The sequence below is a fragment of the Eulemur rufifrons genome, chromosome 25, assembly GCF_041146395.1.
Source record: "Eulemur rufifrons isolate Redbay chromosome 25, OSU_ERuf_1, whole genome shotgun sequence".
In the NCBI taxonomy this organism is placed as follows: Eukaryota; Metazoa; Chordata; class Mammalia; order Primates; family Lemuridae; genus Eulemur; species Eulemur rufifrons.
In genome coordinates this window covers 9113482-9129139 of record NC_091007.1, presented here as the reverse complement: position 1 = coordinate 9129139, position 15658 = coordinate 9113482, and the positions used below count along the sequence as shown (strand labels likewise).

General features: G+C 48.6%; 1 protein-coding gene across 2 annotated transcripts in view; it reads left to right on the top strand.

The window, feature by feature from the left end:
• FRMD4A (FERM domain containing 4A) overlaps positions 1-15658 on the top strand; it is a 263393-nt gene that overhangs the window by 240977 nt on the left and 6758 nt on the right. For both annotated transcript variants that reach the window (XM_069458721.1, XM_069458720.1), the window contains exons 15-18: positions 2901-3034; positions 6692-6814; positions 10161-10389; positions 12483-12539. In XM_069458721.1, coding sequence (XP_069314822.1) covers positions 2901-3034; positions 6692-6814; positions 10161-10389; positions 12483-12539 — 543 coding nt within the window. The remainder of the gene's footprint in view (positions 1-2900; positions 3035-6691; positions 6815-10160; positions 10390-12482; positions 12540-15658) is intronic.

Here is a 15658-nt window from a genome sequence, read left to right as displayed (position 1 = left end):
CCTCCTTGAGCAACAGTGAGGAGGTACTTTCAGTGATTTCTCTCATTCTGATTCTACAAGTGGGTGGGTGTGTGTGTGTGGGTGGGTGTGTGTACATGCACACTTGTGCTAAATCTACCCTAGGTTGAGGATTTACCTATTCCAGGCACAGTGCTAAGTGCTATACATGCTTTATGTCATTTAGTCTTTATAATGAATTGAGGAGAGTGGGTCACATATGTACTAAATGGTTTAGATTTCTTCAAACTCAGATCTGCTTGACCTTCTACTTTGCTGTCCACTTACCCCTAAAGGGGAAATCCGCGTGGCCAGGCCAGGCTGGCTCAGTGACCTTGCGGGGATTTAACTTAGAACCCAGGCGCCATCTTCCTCGAGTGACTCCCAGGCTAAAGGCGTGAAACAGAGCCAGCCAGCATCAGTGGGGCTCTGCACCCATCCGGCCTGCCAAGACTTTCTTGCCTTACGTGGGTTTGGTTTAGGCTAATTATTATAAATCATAATAATTTAGGTAGCATTAATGAGCCCCATAACTCAAGGCCAGTTCTTAACTAATCCCATAACTAGAAACCCGATCATCCAAAAGCTGTGTGCTTTACCTCTCCGAGTTTAATATTGTGATGTTTGCCATTCTTAAACATTAGTTAATTCTTAGATTCGATGTAATAAATCATCATTTCCCATGAAGAGGTTAGGCGAGGGTGAAAGGGAAAACAATGAATTTTTCACTTGAGCTAGAAATCCTTTAATCTTCTTGGACCCCAGTTCCCCAGGCCTGTTTTTTAAATCTAAAGTCTGACTTCCTTCCAGTATTGTTTTACATTCTTATTAATTCTTTCAATGATGAAACAGAGAGTACCTCATTAAATTTTCCTGTGTCTTCAAATGTGATGGGTGACTATTACTAAGAGAATCAGATTGAGATTCAAAATGATTTGGCCATGTTGTCTTCGATGGACAGAGACTGGAGATAATTTAGTACTGATAAACCCAAAAAAATTGACTTTTGGAGGTGGAAAACCTGAACCATTTCAGAAAGGGGAGCCTGCAAGAGTATTTAGCAGTGTGTTGCGTGAATATGACACCGTGTAGATTTCGTATATGTGAACCATGAGGTCATGGAATCTCTCAGTAAGGATCAAGGTTTCATTCGAGTTTTGCTATTGAATTTGGAAACCTGCAACGGAAGCATGTTAAAATCCGAGAGAGAGCTACAAACATGCATGATTCAAAGCTTACAAAGTTGGGTCTATAAAGGAACCACTTATGGGCACTAGATTTACCAAGAGGAGATAGAACTTAATTAGAGCATCCAAGTTTATGACTGACAATATTTATTTGTTTGTTCGTTCAAACTAATATTAACTGCTGTGGCAGCATAAAGATAGCATATTCCTACAGTGGTAAATATATCCTCTATTTCAAGCTCAAATAGGGTGGGGGGAAGGAAGGAACAAAGCCCAAGTCAGAGTCAAAAGGCTAATAATCAAGAACTCTCAGCGCCTTTTGACTCTGACTTGACCATCAGAAGAAACACAACCACTGACTCTGGGAATTCTGATTGGATTATTCTCAAATCCCCATTAACTAAATTGTCCAGAAATTCAGTTGTTTCATAAGGAAATACAATCCTTACTCCCTCCCTCCAAAAAAAATCCTATTGGGATTTTTATTGGGATCGCATTGATTCTAGTGTTTAATTCATAGAGAACGGACGTCTTTAGCACATGCGTCTTCCAATCCATGACCACAGATGGTATCTCTCTCTCTCTCTCTATTTAGGTCTTTAATGTTTCTCAGCAGAGTGTGAAAATTTTCACGGTAGTGATCGTGCACATCTTTAATTAGATTAATCTCTTAGGTATTTGAGGTTGTTTGATGCTGTGTTAGTGGCCTGGTGCGAGCCCCTTGAATGCACACTCAATCACACTTGTCCATTTCTAATACTTCTGCTCACCGTGGGCATAGAAAGAAAAGTAAGAATCAGCTTTTCTTTTTCTGGGGAGTCCAGGCACCTTTTCTAACCCATCAAGGTAGAAAAACTATAATGGCTTCACTGCAGGAAACCTATTTCAGAATCCAAACATTGCAGCCCAGAAATTATTCTTTTGGTCTAACCTAAACTCCTCCCGTTGGCATTTCAGCTTATTTTCCTTTTGTTTGGTTCATAGTTTGCCTTCTACAAAGGTTTTCTATCTAGCACTCCGCTGTTTGAATCGTCATGCAGATATTTTTTGCAGGAAAGCATGTAAAAATATGGATAGGGAATTGGTGATACAATATGAAGTTAAAAAAATATAATACAATTCTAATTTTCTTTTTTAAATATAGTGCTTAAATATATGTGCTTTTTAAATATATATGACCTTAATAAATGTCAAAAGAAAATACATAGCAGTGGTTACTTCTAGGTGACTAGTTTATGGACTGTTTTTATACCCGTCTGCATTTTCAAAGTTTTTATGATAAACATACCTTATCTTTGCACTAGGCAAGAAAAAAAAATATTTTTAAATGGACAAAAGAAAATTAAAAATGCATATTAAAATTACTAGCATGAACTTTATTTTCCCCCATGGTGTCTATAAAGTCTGTTAAAATTTCCCAGTGGAATGAAAACAGGTGAAAACAGGTGTGTGACGTATCTTAAGATAATCAAGAAAGATAAACTGTATTTTCAGGAGTGTCCATTTTCCTGGCAGCCCTTCCGACTAGCTGTAAATTCCATGCAGTTCTGGAATTTGCTCTTCACACTTCGAACTCTGGGCACCTGTTTTATTTCACACTCCCTTGATTCCCGAGATAAATCCCACATCCACGGCACGGGCTCCGGTTAAATTCATTAGTGGTCCAGATGTGTGTCCCCCATTGGCTGGCCTGGTAACCCCACTGTTGATTGACAGGTTCTCAGGAATCAGACAGCTCTCAGTCGGCCAAGAAAGACATGCTGGCTGCCTTGAGATCCAGGCAGGAAGCTCTGGAGGAAACGCTACGTCAGAGGCTGGAGGAGCTAAAGAAACTCTGTCTCCGGGAAGCGGTAAGTGGTTCATTCCTCGTCCTGTGGGAATCTCGGTTGTCTGGGCCATCACTGACCATAACGTGTTGACAGAGGGCCAAAGGTGGGGATGATAGAGAGCCTACCTGGGAGGCGAGAGCTTTTCTGAAACACTGGTGTTGGAAATGTCCACACCTCTGTAATACGCCTTATCCAAATTAGCGGACATTGATGCAACACCATGGCAACCAGTTAAAGCTGCTGCTGGCCAGATCCTAAATAGGACCCCTCTAGAGGCCAAGTGACAAGTCTTAATAACAGTCCCTTGTAGTCATATAATGCACCATAGTTTATAAAGGATCTCCTCACGTGCTGGTACCTCGTTGAATATGACGGCTGGCCACCACCTTCCCAAGATGTTGTGCCTGAGTTTATTGTTGTTGTAGCTTTTGTGTCTCTTGAGGATGTTTCAGATTTGTCTTTGGACATCATGTTGAGAAGTACTGGCGGTCCAGGATTTCAATGGATGTTTAAACCTCCCGAGCTAGTGTTTCTTTCACTATTATTGTTTAAAATAAACTCTTAGCCCGGTGATGTTCTTGAATTTTATGCAAAGGAATGCTTCCTCGAGGCTGTATCTATGGTAGTCTCATTGAGGCTGCTGCAGGCTGTTGTTTATATTTATTTTAAATGTCCATTTCCACCTTCTTCTGTTTATTCTGTGACTCTTTGATAGCAATATTTGGAGACTTCATTTTTTTGAATGTGGCATACATTACTCTGTGTGTGTGTGTATGTGTGTGTGTGCTTACACATGGGCATCGAGGAGGGGCGCTCTCCCAGAGAGATCGTGCTCCATGTGACATTACCAAGATCTCTGTAAACAGGTCACCAAGGGAGGTATGAAGCAGTTCCCAAACCAAGTGCAAGAGATGTGTTCCCCTCCCCCAAATAATGCCTTTGCAGCAGAAAGAATGAAACAAGGGCCATAGAGTGAGATCGCATTACATTTCAACTTGGCTTAATTATGGTCTGGATTGATTTAAACCGGAGCCTGCTCAAAGCAGAACCACATTAGCACAAATCCATTGGAGCTCTCAGGAAAGCCCATTGGCCTAGCTGAAGAATGCGCTATGTGATACTGTTAGTATTAGCAACGCCGTTTTTATAAAGACTATGCTGGAAGGATTGGGAAAACACGGGTTTTGGTGTCTGCCTTTCATAATTTGTAAAGCCTTGTTTTGTTTTTAATCAAGGAAACGTCCCTGAACCCCCGGCAGGGAATCCACATTAGGGAACATGTCAGGGCAAGATTCGCGTGCATTCGGAAAGCCTCACTGTCTCTCTGAAAAATAAATGCAAAACAAGGAAAACAAAGCTCCCACTTCTTATAATGTTGACAGCAGAAAACATAACGTGAGTGGAAGAAATAGCCCAGCAAGAAGTCGGGCGCAGGGTGACTTCCCTGTGTGTGTTCAATGCTATTCCCACCCTGACTCCCCGGCAGTGAATGGTAGGGGGGAGTCTGGTTGCCAACTCTGCGCTGTTCACGCACATTTCTCGGCTCAGCTTGAATCAAGAAGCTGTTTGCTGGGAAGGCAGCTGCCAGAGCAAGGTACAGTGAGAGTGTTTGGCAGAATACAGAGGCAGCAAACCGAACGCCTCAACTACCCAGCGTTAAATTCCTTATTCGCCACGCGGTTCCAGTTACCTACGAAATCAGATTAAATATCAAGAGAATCCAGACCTGGACTCAAATACCTTCATGCAGCTGGGGAAAAATCAGTCCCCTCCTTTTTAAACTGTACGTTAAAACCACAGACGCTAGAGAGTAATAAATGTAGGAGAATTTTAAGAACTTTTCCCTCCTTTTTATAAGTCTCTAGGTAAAATAATAATAATAATAATAAAGTCTTGACAATATAAAACCCACAATAGGTTGTGTTAAATAAATACACAGATGTTTAGGGAAGCAGATTAAAAAAAAAAAAAAAAAAGTTGCCGAATAAACACATAACTACTTTGGAGACATTTGAACCACATTTTTTTCAAAAAGAAAGAAAAAAGCCAAGGAAGATAATTGCAGAGCATTTCATACTCAGATAGTTGGCCATTGTGCTCTGAAATGCTTACGTTAGGGAATGAGAAGTCCACGGGGTCATTTCCCAGTGATCTGAACACAGAAGGAAAGAGGCCCCGGGAGAGTAGGGAGGGGGGTGTGTGCACACGCACAGTCTGTGTGCACGCATGCGCACACACACCCAAGAACACACGCACACCCGTGCACTCAGCACACGGCAGCGGGGAGGAGGGATCAGAGTCTGTCTCCCATAATTTGGGTTCCCCCGCCTGCTGGACAGTCAGGACCGGGCTGCCCCAACAAAAGCTCTCTGTGTGGCTGATGGATGTGGCCAGGAAGAGGCTTCTGACCTCTTCCTTGTCGAAGTGACCCTTGAGTCTCTGTGCAGCATCTGCCTTGATCTGAGGCCTCGGAACCCAGAGCTGGGCTTTGCCTGGAAGTGCCCACGCTGCCATTGGAGACACGCCGTGGGTCCCCCAGACTTTTCTGGTCTCTCGAAGTGACTTCTTGCAGTTGCTGCCTGGCCTTCACGACGACTATTAGCTGCTAACTCAGACCTGATCTTTATTCAGCCCAAGATATAATGCATTTGTAGAGAGCCTAATTCTGATTCCAAGTCCTTCCCCAGAGCCATAGTTGGGAAAACACAAATTATAGGAGAGTAACTCTGATCCCTCCTCCCCCACTGCCGAGCTCTGAGTGCACGGGTGTGCATGTGTGTTCGTGTGTGTGCGCACCCAGACTGTGAGCACACAAATGCACACCTCCCTGCTCTCCCGGGCCTCTTCCCTTCTGTGTCCAGATCACTGGGAAATGACCCTGTGGACTTTTCGTTCCCTCATGTAAGCATTTCAGAGAACAATGGCCCAGCTTTTGCCTGGGATCTAAATTCACTGTTCTTGTACCCACAATAATTAGATTTCTTGAGCCCCAAATACACACACAACAGATTTTTTTAGTAGCCTTGTCCACAGTATGGACTATATTCTCAGTTGTCTACTAAAACTCTTACTTGTATATCGTTCAGTGGCCTTTCATCGCAGCCTGTTCCTGTAGCGACTGGCCAGGGTGGAAGAATTGCTATCCGTGTTCAGTTTCTAACTTACGTAGTAATGCACTTTTCCTGGAATTTGCCATCTAGATACCACTCTTCTTAAGAAACTCATTTAAGAGAAATTGCAGACCTAGATATTGGAGGAGGAAGGGCAAGGATTTGGAGCTAGAGAGACACAAGAATTCATGTTGACTGTGGTCCTCACTGGTGGGGTGACTCCCTGGGCACAGAACAGGCACCCAGGAAGGACACTTGTTAGATTAACAGATGAGTGAGTGAAATTCAGGTTTTATACTGAAAGCTAACAGCAATTCTATCGATAGACATTTACATTTGGAAGTACATCTCTTCTCTAAAGAAAGGACTGCTCTCAAATATTTTTAGAGAAATGGAATTTCATTCCATGAACCCTTCTTTAGGGTTCGTGCTCCATGTTTCTGACCCAGGCATTGAGTCTGTGCATTGCAGAGCGTGCGTGTGTGTGGGTGTGTGTGCACGCGAGCGTGCGCTCGAGGAAACTAGCACGTGCCCCACTCTGATTTGCACGCCGAATGCTCTTTTGCAGGAGCTCACGGGCAAACTGCCCGTGGAATATCCCCTGGATCCAGGGGAGGAACCGCCCATTGTTCGGAGACGAATAGGCACGGCCTTCAAGCTGGATGAGCAGAAAATCCTGCCCAAAGGAGAGGTGCGACCTTCTTTTCTGCTGTTGGGTTCTCTCGCGTCATCCACGTTTTCCCCATTTGTTAGGGCTTCGGGGCTTTCTGTAACCATGTCTTCATTTCTGTTCCCTTTGTCCTTTTCTTGAGTGAGCCGGCTGATCGGTACGTGGTTCCCCTTGGTAGGATCCGTTTGCTTGCATTAGCAGGCATGCGGGTTCCTGTGGAAGTTGCTGGTTTAACACTAAAGCTGCCTGCCTCATGCGGGCAGCTGAGTGGAGCTTGGGGAGAACGTTCCAGTGGCACTCGTGAATGTTTGCCTTTTGAATGGCCTCCCAGCCCTGGCTTATTCAGAGCCAAGCCTATTGCCTGGTGCGTGCAAGAAAACAACCCAAGAGGAAGGAACACGTAGGCCCTGGCTGTAGGTGCAAGGGTCCCCTGGCTGGGGAAGATGAGTAGGGCCTGCCCTGCGTGGTCAGGACTTCAGTGGCTGCTCAAAACCCCCCGAGAATATGAGCAAGACGCCTGGGCCGTCCTGGCCTCGCCCGTCGGTTTGGAGGAGCCGCTTTCATCCTCTTTGGACTGAACGCCGGTGGGGTGGGGGGCTGCAGAGTTCACATGTAGAGGGAGGGGACAATAAAAACTGAGTCCCTGGCTGGTTAATAAGTGTCCAGCCTCAGACCGAGAGATGGTAAAAGCCAGGCAATAACTGCAGGCCTCAGGGTCATGTCCAGGAAGTGTCTTACCACATTTATTCCGAATACAGTTACTAATTAACATGCTCGTGAACAGCGGGCTTAACGGTCAGGACTCAAAGCCAACGGAAAAGGGAATACCGTGTATTTCAGTCTTTTAAGAGAAAGATCAGGAGACACTGACGTTCTCACGGAACACCTGCGGTAGGGTTGGCAGGGTTAGTGCGCCTGGTGAATTCATAGGGGGACCCAGGTGCCCCGGGCCAATGTAAGCATTAGACACATCTCCTGAGACCTGCGGTCACAGGTCCCTGGAACGCTGGTGGACACCCCAGTGTGCTTCATCCACAATTAAAGCTCGATCAGGCAGTTTTTATCTTCGGTAAAAGGCAGCTCAGAGCCCTGACGTGTTTGGGCTGTCACTAGGGTTAAATGAGCTAGTATATGGAGAACACGGAACTCGGGATGCTCAGCAGACATTAGTTCCCTGCAGAGCCGAGGCTGCAGGTGGGGGTGAGGGAGGGCAGGACTGGGAAATCTATATGGCCGGGTAGTTTTCAAATGCAGCTGATCAGCAGGAACCTCAGCTTCCCTTGTTGCTGGGCAGACACCTGGCCCCGCGCTTTCAAAAGCAAGCCCACTTTTACTGAGTGCCCCGCCCCAGGGCCCACGGGTCTTCCCAGAGTCCCACTGCACCTTTGACACTCTATGGCAAGGGACGACTTGAGTTCCCTGGGACTTCCACGTACATCCGTGTTTCCTCACCTGTCCCTGCACATCCTCTCTCCCAAGTTCGTAAAAAGGAACCCGAGCAGAAGCAGCGGGCGTTCCGCAGGGTTCCTCCGGGAAGGAAGAGACCGGCCCGGGCGCTACTGCTGCCCCTGGAGACGCGCCCGCTTCCCGCTCTCCCAGCAGGCAGCCCTGTGCACACACACAGGGCGTTCAGCCTTGCACTTGTCCTAGATTGAGTAGTGAGAATGCGTCCCCGGCTCCCCGAGAGACTCTGAGTCAGTGTCTGGGGTCAGGGCCATCGGGACAGGCCACAAGCAGCTGCCCGGTGGAGCCCAAACGCACAGAACAGCCTTTGTCCCCGGGTGGCTGGCCTGTTCAGGACACCGGGCTCGAGTCCATCTCGACATTCTCTTCCCTCCGGGAGAGCGAACGCGGCCAGCATGCAAAGGCCTCGCAGGGAAGTTTATTATCTCCTAAGTGGTTCTGATTAACCTTCACTTTTCCCTCTTACTCCTGGTCCCTGCTCCCTGCAGACTTAGAGTGCTCAAAAGTAAATGCAATCAGGCTAAGAACTCGCGCCCACTGGGCCACTAAATGGGCAGATCTGATTCCAGCAGACGTGGGCACCTCCTCCTGCATGGTTAGGGGGCTCCTGCCAAATTGCAGTGTGACCGTGAATCTCCTCGGGCGAGATCTGTGGTCTCCAGGCCTTGCTCGCTGGCATTTGGAGAAACTGCTGATGCATCTGTCGTGGGGTTACTAGGTGTGGGGTTAGACAGAGATTCTGCGTCTCCTCCAAGCCCCCAGGGGATCCCCAGCCTGCTGGGCCCTGCGCTAGGAGCCAGCGTGCAGCCCTCTGCTCCAGATCCTAACCTGAGAGGCTGCTGTTGACAGCTAGCTTTGACTCGAGGGGTCTCATCAGCGGGGAGGGGAAATAGGAAAACAGACAAGCTGATACTTTGGGGGGATTCCACATTCACCCCCCCATATCTTCACACACACATGCTCGAGCTGGTGCACACACATCTGCAGAGGAGCGTGTGGTCGGCAGAGAGCAGACACGCTCCCTGGGGTGTCACCTCTGGGTCCCCCAGGCATTTCTGACAGCCAAAGCTTCACTCTCCCCAGGCCCCAGACTCTGTTTGAGGAGAAACTCGTTCATCAGCACGTCCCGGCCCAAGGGAGGGGTAGAGGCGGGAGCAGGCTGCACGAGAAGGAGGGGACACTCGCCCAGGGTGCGGGGGAAACTGGCTCCAGCACCCCCACAGTCGGTGCTCGTGGAGGGCCCAGGCAGACCCCAAGCAGGGCGTCCGTGGACAGGCAGGTGTTAGAGGCGCAGCTGGAGCTTTTGCAAAAAGAGCTTCTGAAAGACACGGGTGAGTGGGGACGTGTCCCAACATGAGAGGCACAACATATGTGAGTCAGAGGACATGTGGGTTAGGTGTACGTGTGTGGGCTCCCCGTCGGCAAACCCACAGAGAGGAATGACAGAAAGACGACTCTAAAAATAATGCCGTGTCCCAGGCCTGAAAGGGAAAGAAAATGACAACCCTGAAAGGGGCTCTGAATGTCCAAGAAGGCTTTGGTTTGTCTTGATGAACCTTGCTGGGGACAGGAGAAACAAAGCCAAGTGACCCCAAGACCTGGGGCCTGGGAACTGCTTGTCAGTGATGGCGCCAGTGTACAGGACTCCAAAAGTGATGGGAGCCAAGAGTCCTGACAGTGGCTTTGTCCATGGCCCACAGCGGGCAGAGATTCCAGGAATGGGGCCACTTTCTTAGCAGGGCAGGGTCTGGCAGGGGTGGGGTCAGGCACTGGGACTGCTGGCTTCCTGGTACATGTGTCCCCCAGGGAGCTGGGCTCACCTTGGGCAGGGGGCATGGGGTGGGGAGGATGGGTGTCCCCTGCTCAGCCTCCCCGGTGACAGCTGTGCCTCTCCGTCCCCCAGGAAGCCGAGCTGGAACGCCTGGAACGGGAGTTTGCCATCCAGTCCCAGATAACCGAGGCCGCCCGCCGCCTCGCCAGCGACCCCAACGTCAGCAAGAAACTGAAGAAACAAAGGAAAACCTCTTACCTGAATGCACTGAAGAAGCTGCAGGAGATTGAAAATGCAATCAACGAGAACCGCATCAAGTCTGGGAAGAAACCCACCCAGAGGGCTTCGCTGATCATAGACGGTCAGTGCCGTGCCGGCCGCCCACACCCCCCTCCCACCGCGGGGCCTCAGGGAGCCGGACGCCGGGTCCCACGGGTGGTCCCTGCGTGAGCTGAGCGGCTACTTAACTGCTCTGTGCCTTAATTGGTCATCTGTTACCACACGAGAGCAACCATGTACACTCAGATGCCCAGATGAAAGGGATGGCACAAGTGGAACCGGCATTCTCCCTGGGGACTGCCTCCCTGGGGAAGCCACAGTGACGAGCTGACACTCTTCTCAGCCCTTCCTGCGAGCTGAGCCGAGGTGACAGGGCTAGCCCAGACTCTGACCTCCTCAGGGACACGACTGCCCCTACCTAAGTCTGGGAGGAGAAGGGGGTGGCTGGGGCACACAGCAGCAGTGACCCCCCTCTTCCTCCTCCTCCTCCTCCTCCTCGAGCAGGCCCTGCAGGCCAGCAGCTCCCCAAAAACCCTCAGCCTGACTCTGTTTCCAGGGGCTTCCTGTCCCAAGAGCCGAGGCTTGGGAGGCCTGTGTCATCGTCCAGAGCCCTGAGCTCTGGTCGGGAGTTAGGGGTTTGGCTGAACTCCTATAGTTGGTAAACTTGAGAGGGAAATACCCCCAAATCCACCAACAAACATCAAGTCCCCCAAACTGTTAGAATCCTTTTTCTCTAAGTCAGCGAATTCTTGAGAATACACGTCAAGTATTGTCTCCTAGGGCATGCATGTCTCAAATACTTTTGCTCTAGGAACACAGGAAGTAGAATAGCGGTTACCAGGAGCCGGGGGCGGGGGGAATGAGGAGTGATTGCTTGGTGGGTACAGGGCTCCGTCTGGGAAAATGAAAATGTTACCCAAGAGCAGATGGACCGTGGTGACAGTTGCGTAACATCGCGAATGTATTTAATGCAACAGAACCGCACACGTTACAGTGGTTAAAATGGTGAAGTTGATGGCAGGTCTGTTTTACCACAGTGATACCAATATATGTATCTGCAACCTAAACATGTTGGCATACTGGGAAAGCAACAATGGGCTAGAGGTTCCACGATGCCAAAGTCAAGTTCTCAGTTCATCAAGCAATAGGAATAGAGTGAATTCCTAGTTTAAAAGCAAATTTTAAAAATGCTTTTGCTCTAGGAAATTTGGAATAAGCATCTTTCCCTGTTTCACCCTGTTATCCTTGGCCGAGACCGGGCGACTTTTCCCACTTCCTAACGGAGCCCACCGGCCAGACCATCCTTCTCTTACACCCCGTTTGAGACCTCTGCCTGCCACCTCCAAGGCACTTGGGGGGGGTCCCAACTCTGCAGAAACATCCAGGGGCCCACTTGAACTAGAGGAGTGATTAAGGCTCTTGCTAGTTCCTTAGCATGTTATTTTATTTGAAGAGATAAAACACTAAACTTGGAATCTGAGGACTGGGGACCTTCGTTCGCTTTGCCAGGAGAGCAGAGCTACCTCGCACAAACCGCTCTTCCCTTAATGTGTGTATACGTCTTCCCTAGATGTGCCTCGGTTTCCCCAGCAGCGAAACCGGGAGGATTATTTAATGTCTCCGTCTTGGGTGTGTGCTGGTTCATTGAATGGTGTCTATAAAAACAAGCTTCGGAGAGATGGAGTCTGTACTTAGCACACTTGTTTTCTCTGCTAATGGCTTGTGAAGTTTATTGAGAAGCCATTTATTGCCGTACGAGCAAAGCCAAGTTCCCTACCCTGGTTTCGCATTTGGAGAATAAATAGCAGTTTATTTCCTTTGGTTTCGTCGGTGCATGCCCTGGGTTTGTGCTGGGACAATGACGCAGCTTAACCAGGCTGGGGTGGCCTTTATGTCGGATATGACACCATGCGGCATCGCAGGAGCCTACGGAACCAGAGCACAGAAACACAAAAACCCGAGGCACACGGCGAAGTCGGGCGGGGAGGCTGAGCTCATGGCCCAGCCCGGGGGCCGTCAAAAGAAGTGCCCGACAGCATTTTTATTGTATCTCGTGGGTTCTTTCCGATTAGAAAGAGGAGGCCAGGAGGGAGTGGTGAGCACACCGTTTTTGCAGACAGGGCTTTGTGGAAGAAATGTGCTGCGCTCACAGACTGTTGCTTTTTGTCTTCTCAGATGGAAATATCGCCAGTGAAGACAGCTCCCTCTCCGATGCACTTGTTCTTGAGGACGGTAGGTTACTCACTTCCGGCTTGAAAGCCTGGAGCTCCATGAAACGGGGCTGGCTCTGTACGTGGCCTGGGGCCAGCAGGTGCGGGAGGCCGGCGGATTCCCCGCAAGCCCCCTCGTTTCCCAGCGTTCACCCATTTGGTTGGGAGTGGGTGGGTGCTACAGAAACACATGCTTATGGGAATTTTAGTATTTCCTGTGGCCCAAGGTGATTTCTAGTGAGTGGTGCTTCACTTTTTAAGTAGCCAAAGCCACATTTTTAACTAGATAAGAGAATTCTAAACACTGTGTATAGTTTCCTTTCGAGTATTCGTAATACCTGGAGGAAGGGGGTAGAGATAGATTTGATCACAAAGGAAAGATTAAAACCCACGAGGAGAGCCCGGGTGTAGTAGGAAGGGACAAAACAAACCCTCGGTGCCTTCCTGAGACAAAAGTGACAATGAAAGGGGACAGGTCCCTTTAGACACCTGGTCAGGCATTGAAAATTGTCCTATTATTTCCCATCGGATTCCTTTTTTTTTAAAATAAAGATGGGGATTTATTGGCTTATGTGACATGAAAGTTCAAGGCAGAGCAACAGATGCACCTTGATTCAGAGGTTCAAAGGAAGCCATCAGGGTATGTCCCCTCATGGTACTTTTCTTGGTGTTAGCTCGCCCTTTGGCAAATTCTCATTCGTGGGGGCCTCCAACACATCAAGGCTTGTTTCACAGCTCTAGTTCTGGCAGGAAAAGAGAATCTACTCCCTTCCTACCAGCTCTAGCAAAAGGACCCAAGATCGTTGGTATAGACCATTAGCTCTGGCAGGATCACTGGTTCGTCTTAGAATTTATCAGTACGACCATGGAATGGAATGCTCTGAATAGCCAGTATCACATCATAGGTCCACACCCAGAGCAAAAAGGTTAACACGAAAGAAAACAGAAGAAAGGAAAATCAGGGAGCTGTTAGCGGAAGGGAGCTTAGACAGTAGGCAACACAGTAACAGCAAATGTCTACTACTCATCCATCTGCCCGTGGAGGTAGCACGTCCGAACTAACCTTAGGATGACTTAAATACTTGCCTTTGCATAAGGCTATTCTCCAAAGCCCTTTAAACCAGTGGTCCCCAACCTTGTTGGCACCAGGGATCTGTTTCATGGAAGACAATTTTTCCATGGACAGGGAACGGGGGACTGGCTAAGCGATGGGGAGCGGCTGTAAATACAGATGAAGCTCCGCTCACTCACCCCGCTGCTCACCTCCTGCTGTGCGGCCTGGTTCCTAACAGGGTTGGGGACCACAGCTTTAAACTACTGAGTCATATTCCAAATGTTTGTGGTTATCCTGTCTTCGTGTCCTTTGACTTTGAGGGCAGACAACTGTCTTTCCACTAGAACCTACTGATCATGAGTTACCTCGTAATAATTACCATTTGCAAGCGTGACTCTGTAGTTTTAATTTTATAGCCCACTTCCGTTTTCTGTAGCTTCATGCCATACTTTATTACTACTGCAGATGGATTACTTTTACTTTTTTTATTTCAAAACATTACAGGGGTACAAATGTTTTTGGTTACATGTATCGTCAGGGTTGTGTAAGTGTGCCCATCACCCAGATAGTGTTCATTGTACCTGTTGGGTAGGTTTTTTTGCCCATTCTCTCCTTCCCTCCTCCCCTCTGCTTTATTTCCTCTGAGATCTATGTCCCTCTGTGCACGTGTGTGCTCATCGGTTAGTTCCAGTTTAATAGCGAGTACACGTGGTGTTTGTTTTTCCATTCTTGAGAGACTTCACTTAGGAGAATGGTCTCCAGTTCCATCCAGATTGTTGCAAAAGGTAGTAATTCATCTTTTTTTAAATGGCTGAGTGGTCTTCCTTAGCATACACTGGATTCTTAAAACCTGGCAGTTCAGGATATTTTCTTGAGAAATTCTTAGAAAAGCAGAACTGATTCCCCGCCGTTGCCACCACCACCCTACATGGGGGAAGCAAGAATTCCAAACACAGAACCATCCCTGAGAATGTTCCTGTGATGTCCAACCAAAACACTGGGAGGCGAGGGCATTAATTACCTGGAAATATATTAAGTGGCAGTTAATTTTTCTGCCCTGTAGGGAAACCTCAGGCGGGCCATGCTAAGTGCCTATTCAGATGGAAAACATGAAAGGTCTACCCTAGTTATGGTAATAATCATAATTGCAATAATAATGATGATGGGTCTTGATGTGGGGGAAGCCTGGCGGGTGATTTACAGAGTCGTCTTGCCCCTGCTGTTAGAAATCAGATTGTAATATTTTTATTATCTGCTTCATTCCCTGGGCGGGGGCGGGGGGGGGGTTGCTTTGACTATCAGAGATCCCAGCCTGTTGTTGGCCTGTGTGTACCCCAGTCTCTCCTGGGGAGGGAACCAGAACAATCTGGTGAGATTCCTTTGTCGTAGAGAAGTTGCCAGAGCAATAGATGATGTCGTTAGCTCATTCTGAGACATCACTGGTGATTCCAGTTCCTTCCCCGTGTTCCAGACCCCGGGACTTCCTGAGGGGCCTTATTACCTCCCGTCATATCCCACACTTCCATGGCAGGTCCCTTCTCCCAGACCCCTCTTTGACTGATTTGAGAGGGCAGAGGAGGAAGGGAAGGACAGTGGGTGTCCCCGGCTGAGAAGGGCATATTAGCTAGGAATGGATTTAGGGACAAGTGAAAGGTGGCTGGGGCTTTGGGGGTTTGCTCTTTGTGTATCTTTCCTCTACAGCTCCACCTCTGCCTTTCCCAAGAAGGCCGGAATGTTCCCTCCTCTGTCCTCTAAATTCTGACCTACCCCACGTCTTCACCGGCCACCCTCGCTCCAGTCCCTCTCCCTGCCTTTCTCGTTTTTGAACGCTGCCAGGTGAATAGTTCTCAAACAGGATTTTTTTTCACCCTGATGCATCCGTGCTTAGGAAGTTGCAAAGTTTTCCTGGGGCTTGAAGACGCCATCCCAACTCCTCTCATCACAGTGCGCTCAGAAGGTCGGCTACGCTGACCCGAGCTCCTCCTTCCACGCTCTGGCTCAAATTCCCTCCTTCCTCCTCCTCCTCTCTGCCCGTCCATTGCTCAGTCCCCTTCAAGACCAGCCCCTCCCACAGCCCCCCCTAGACT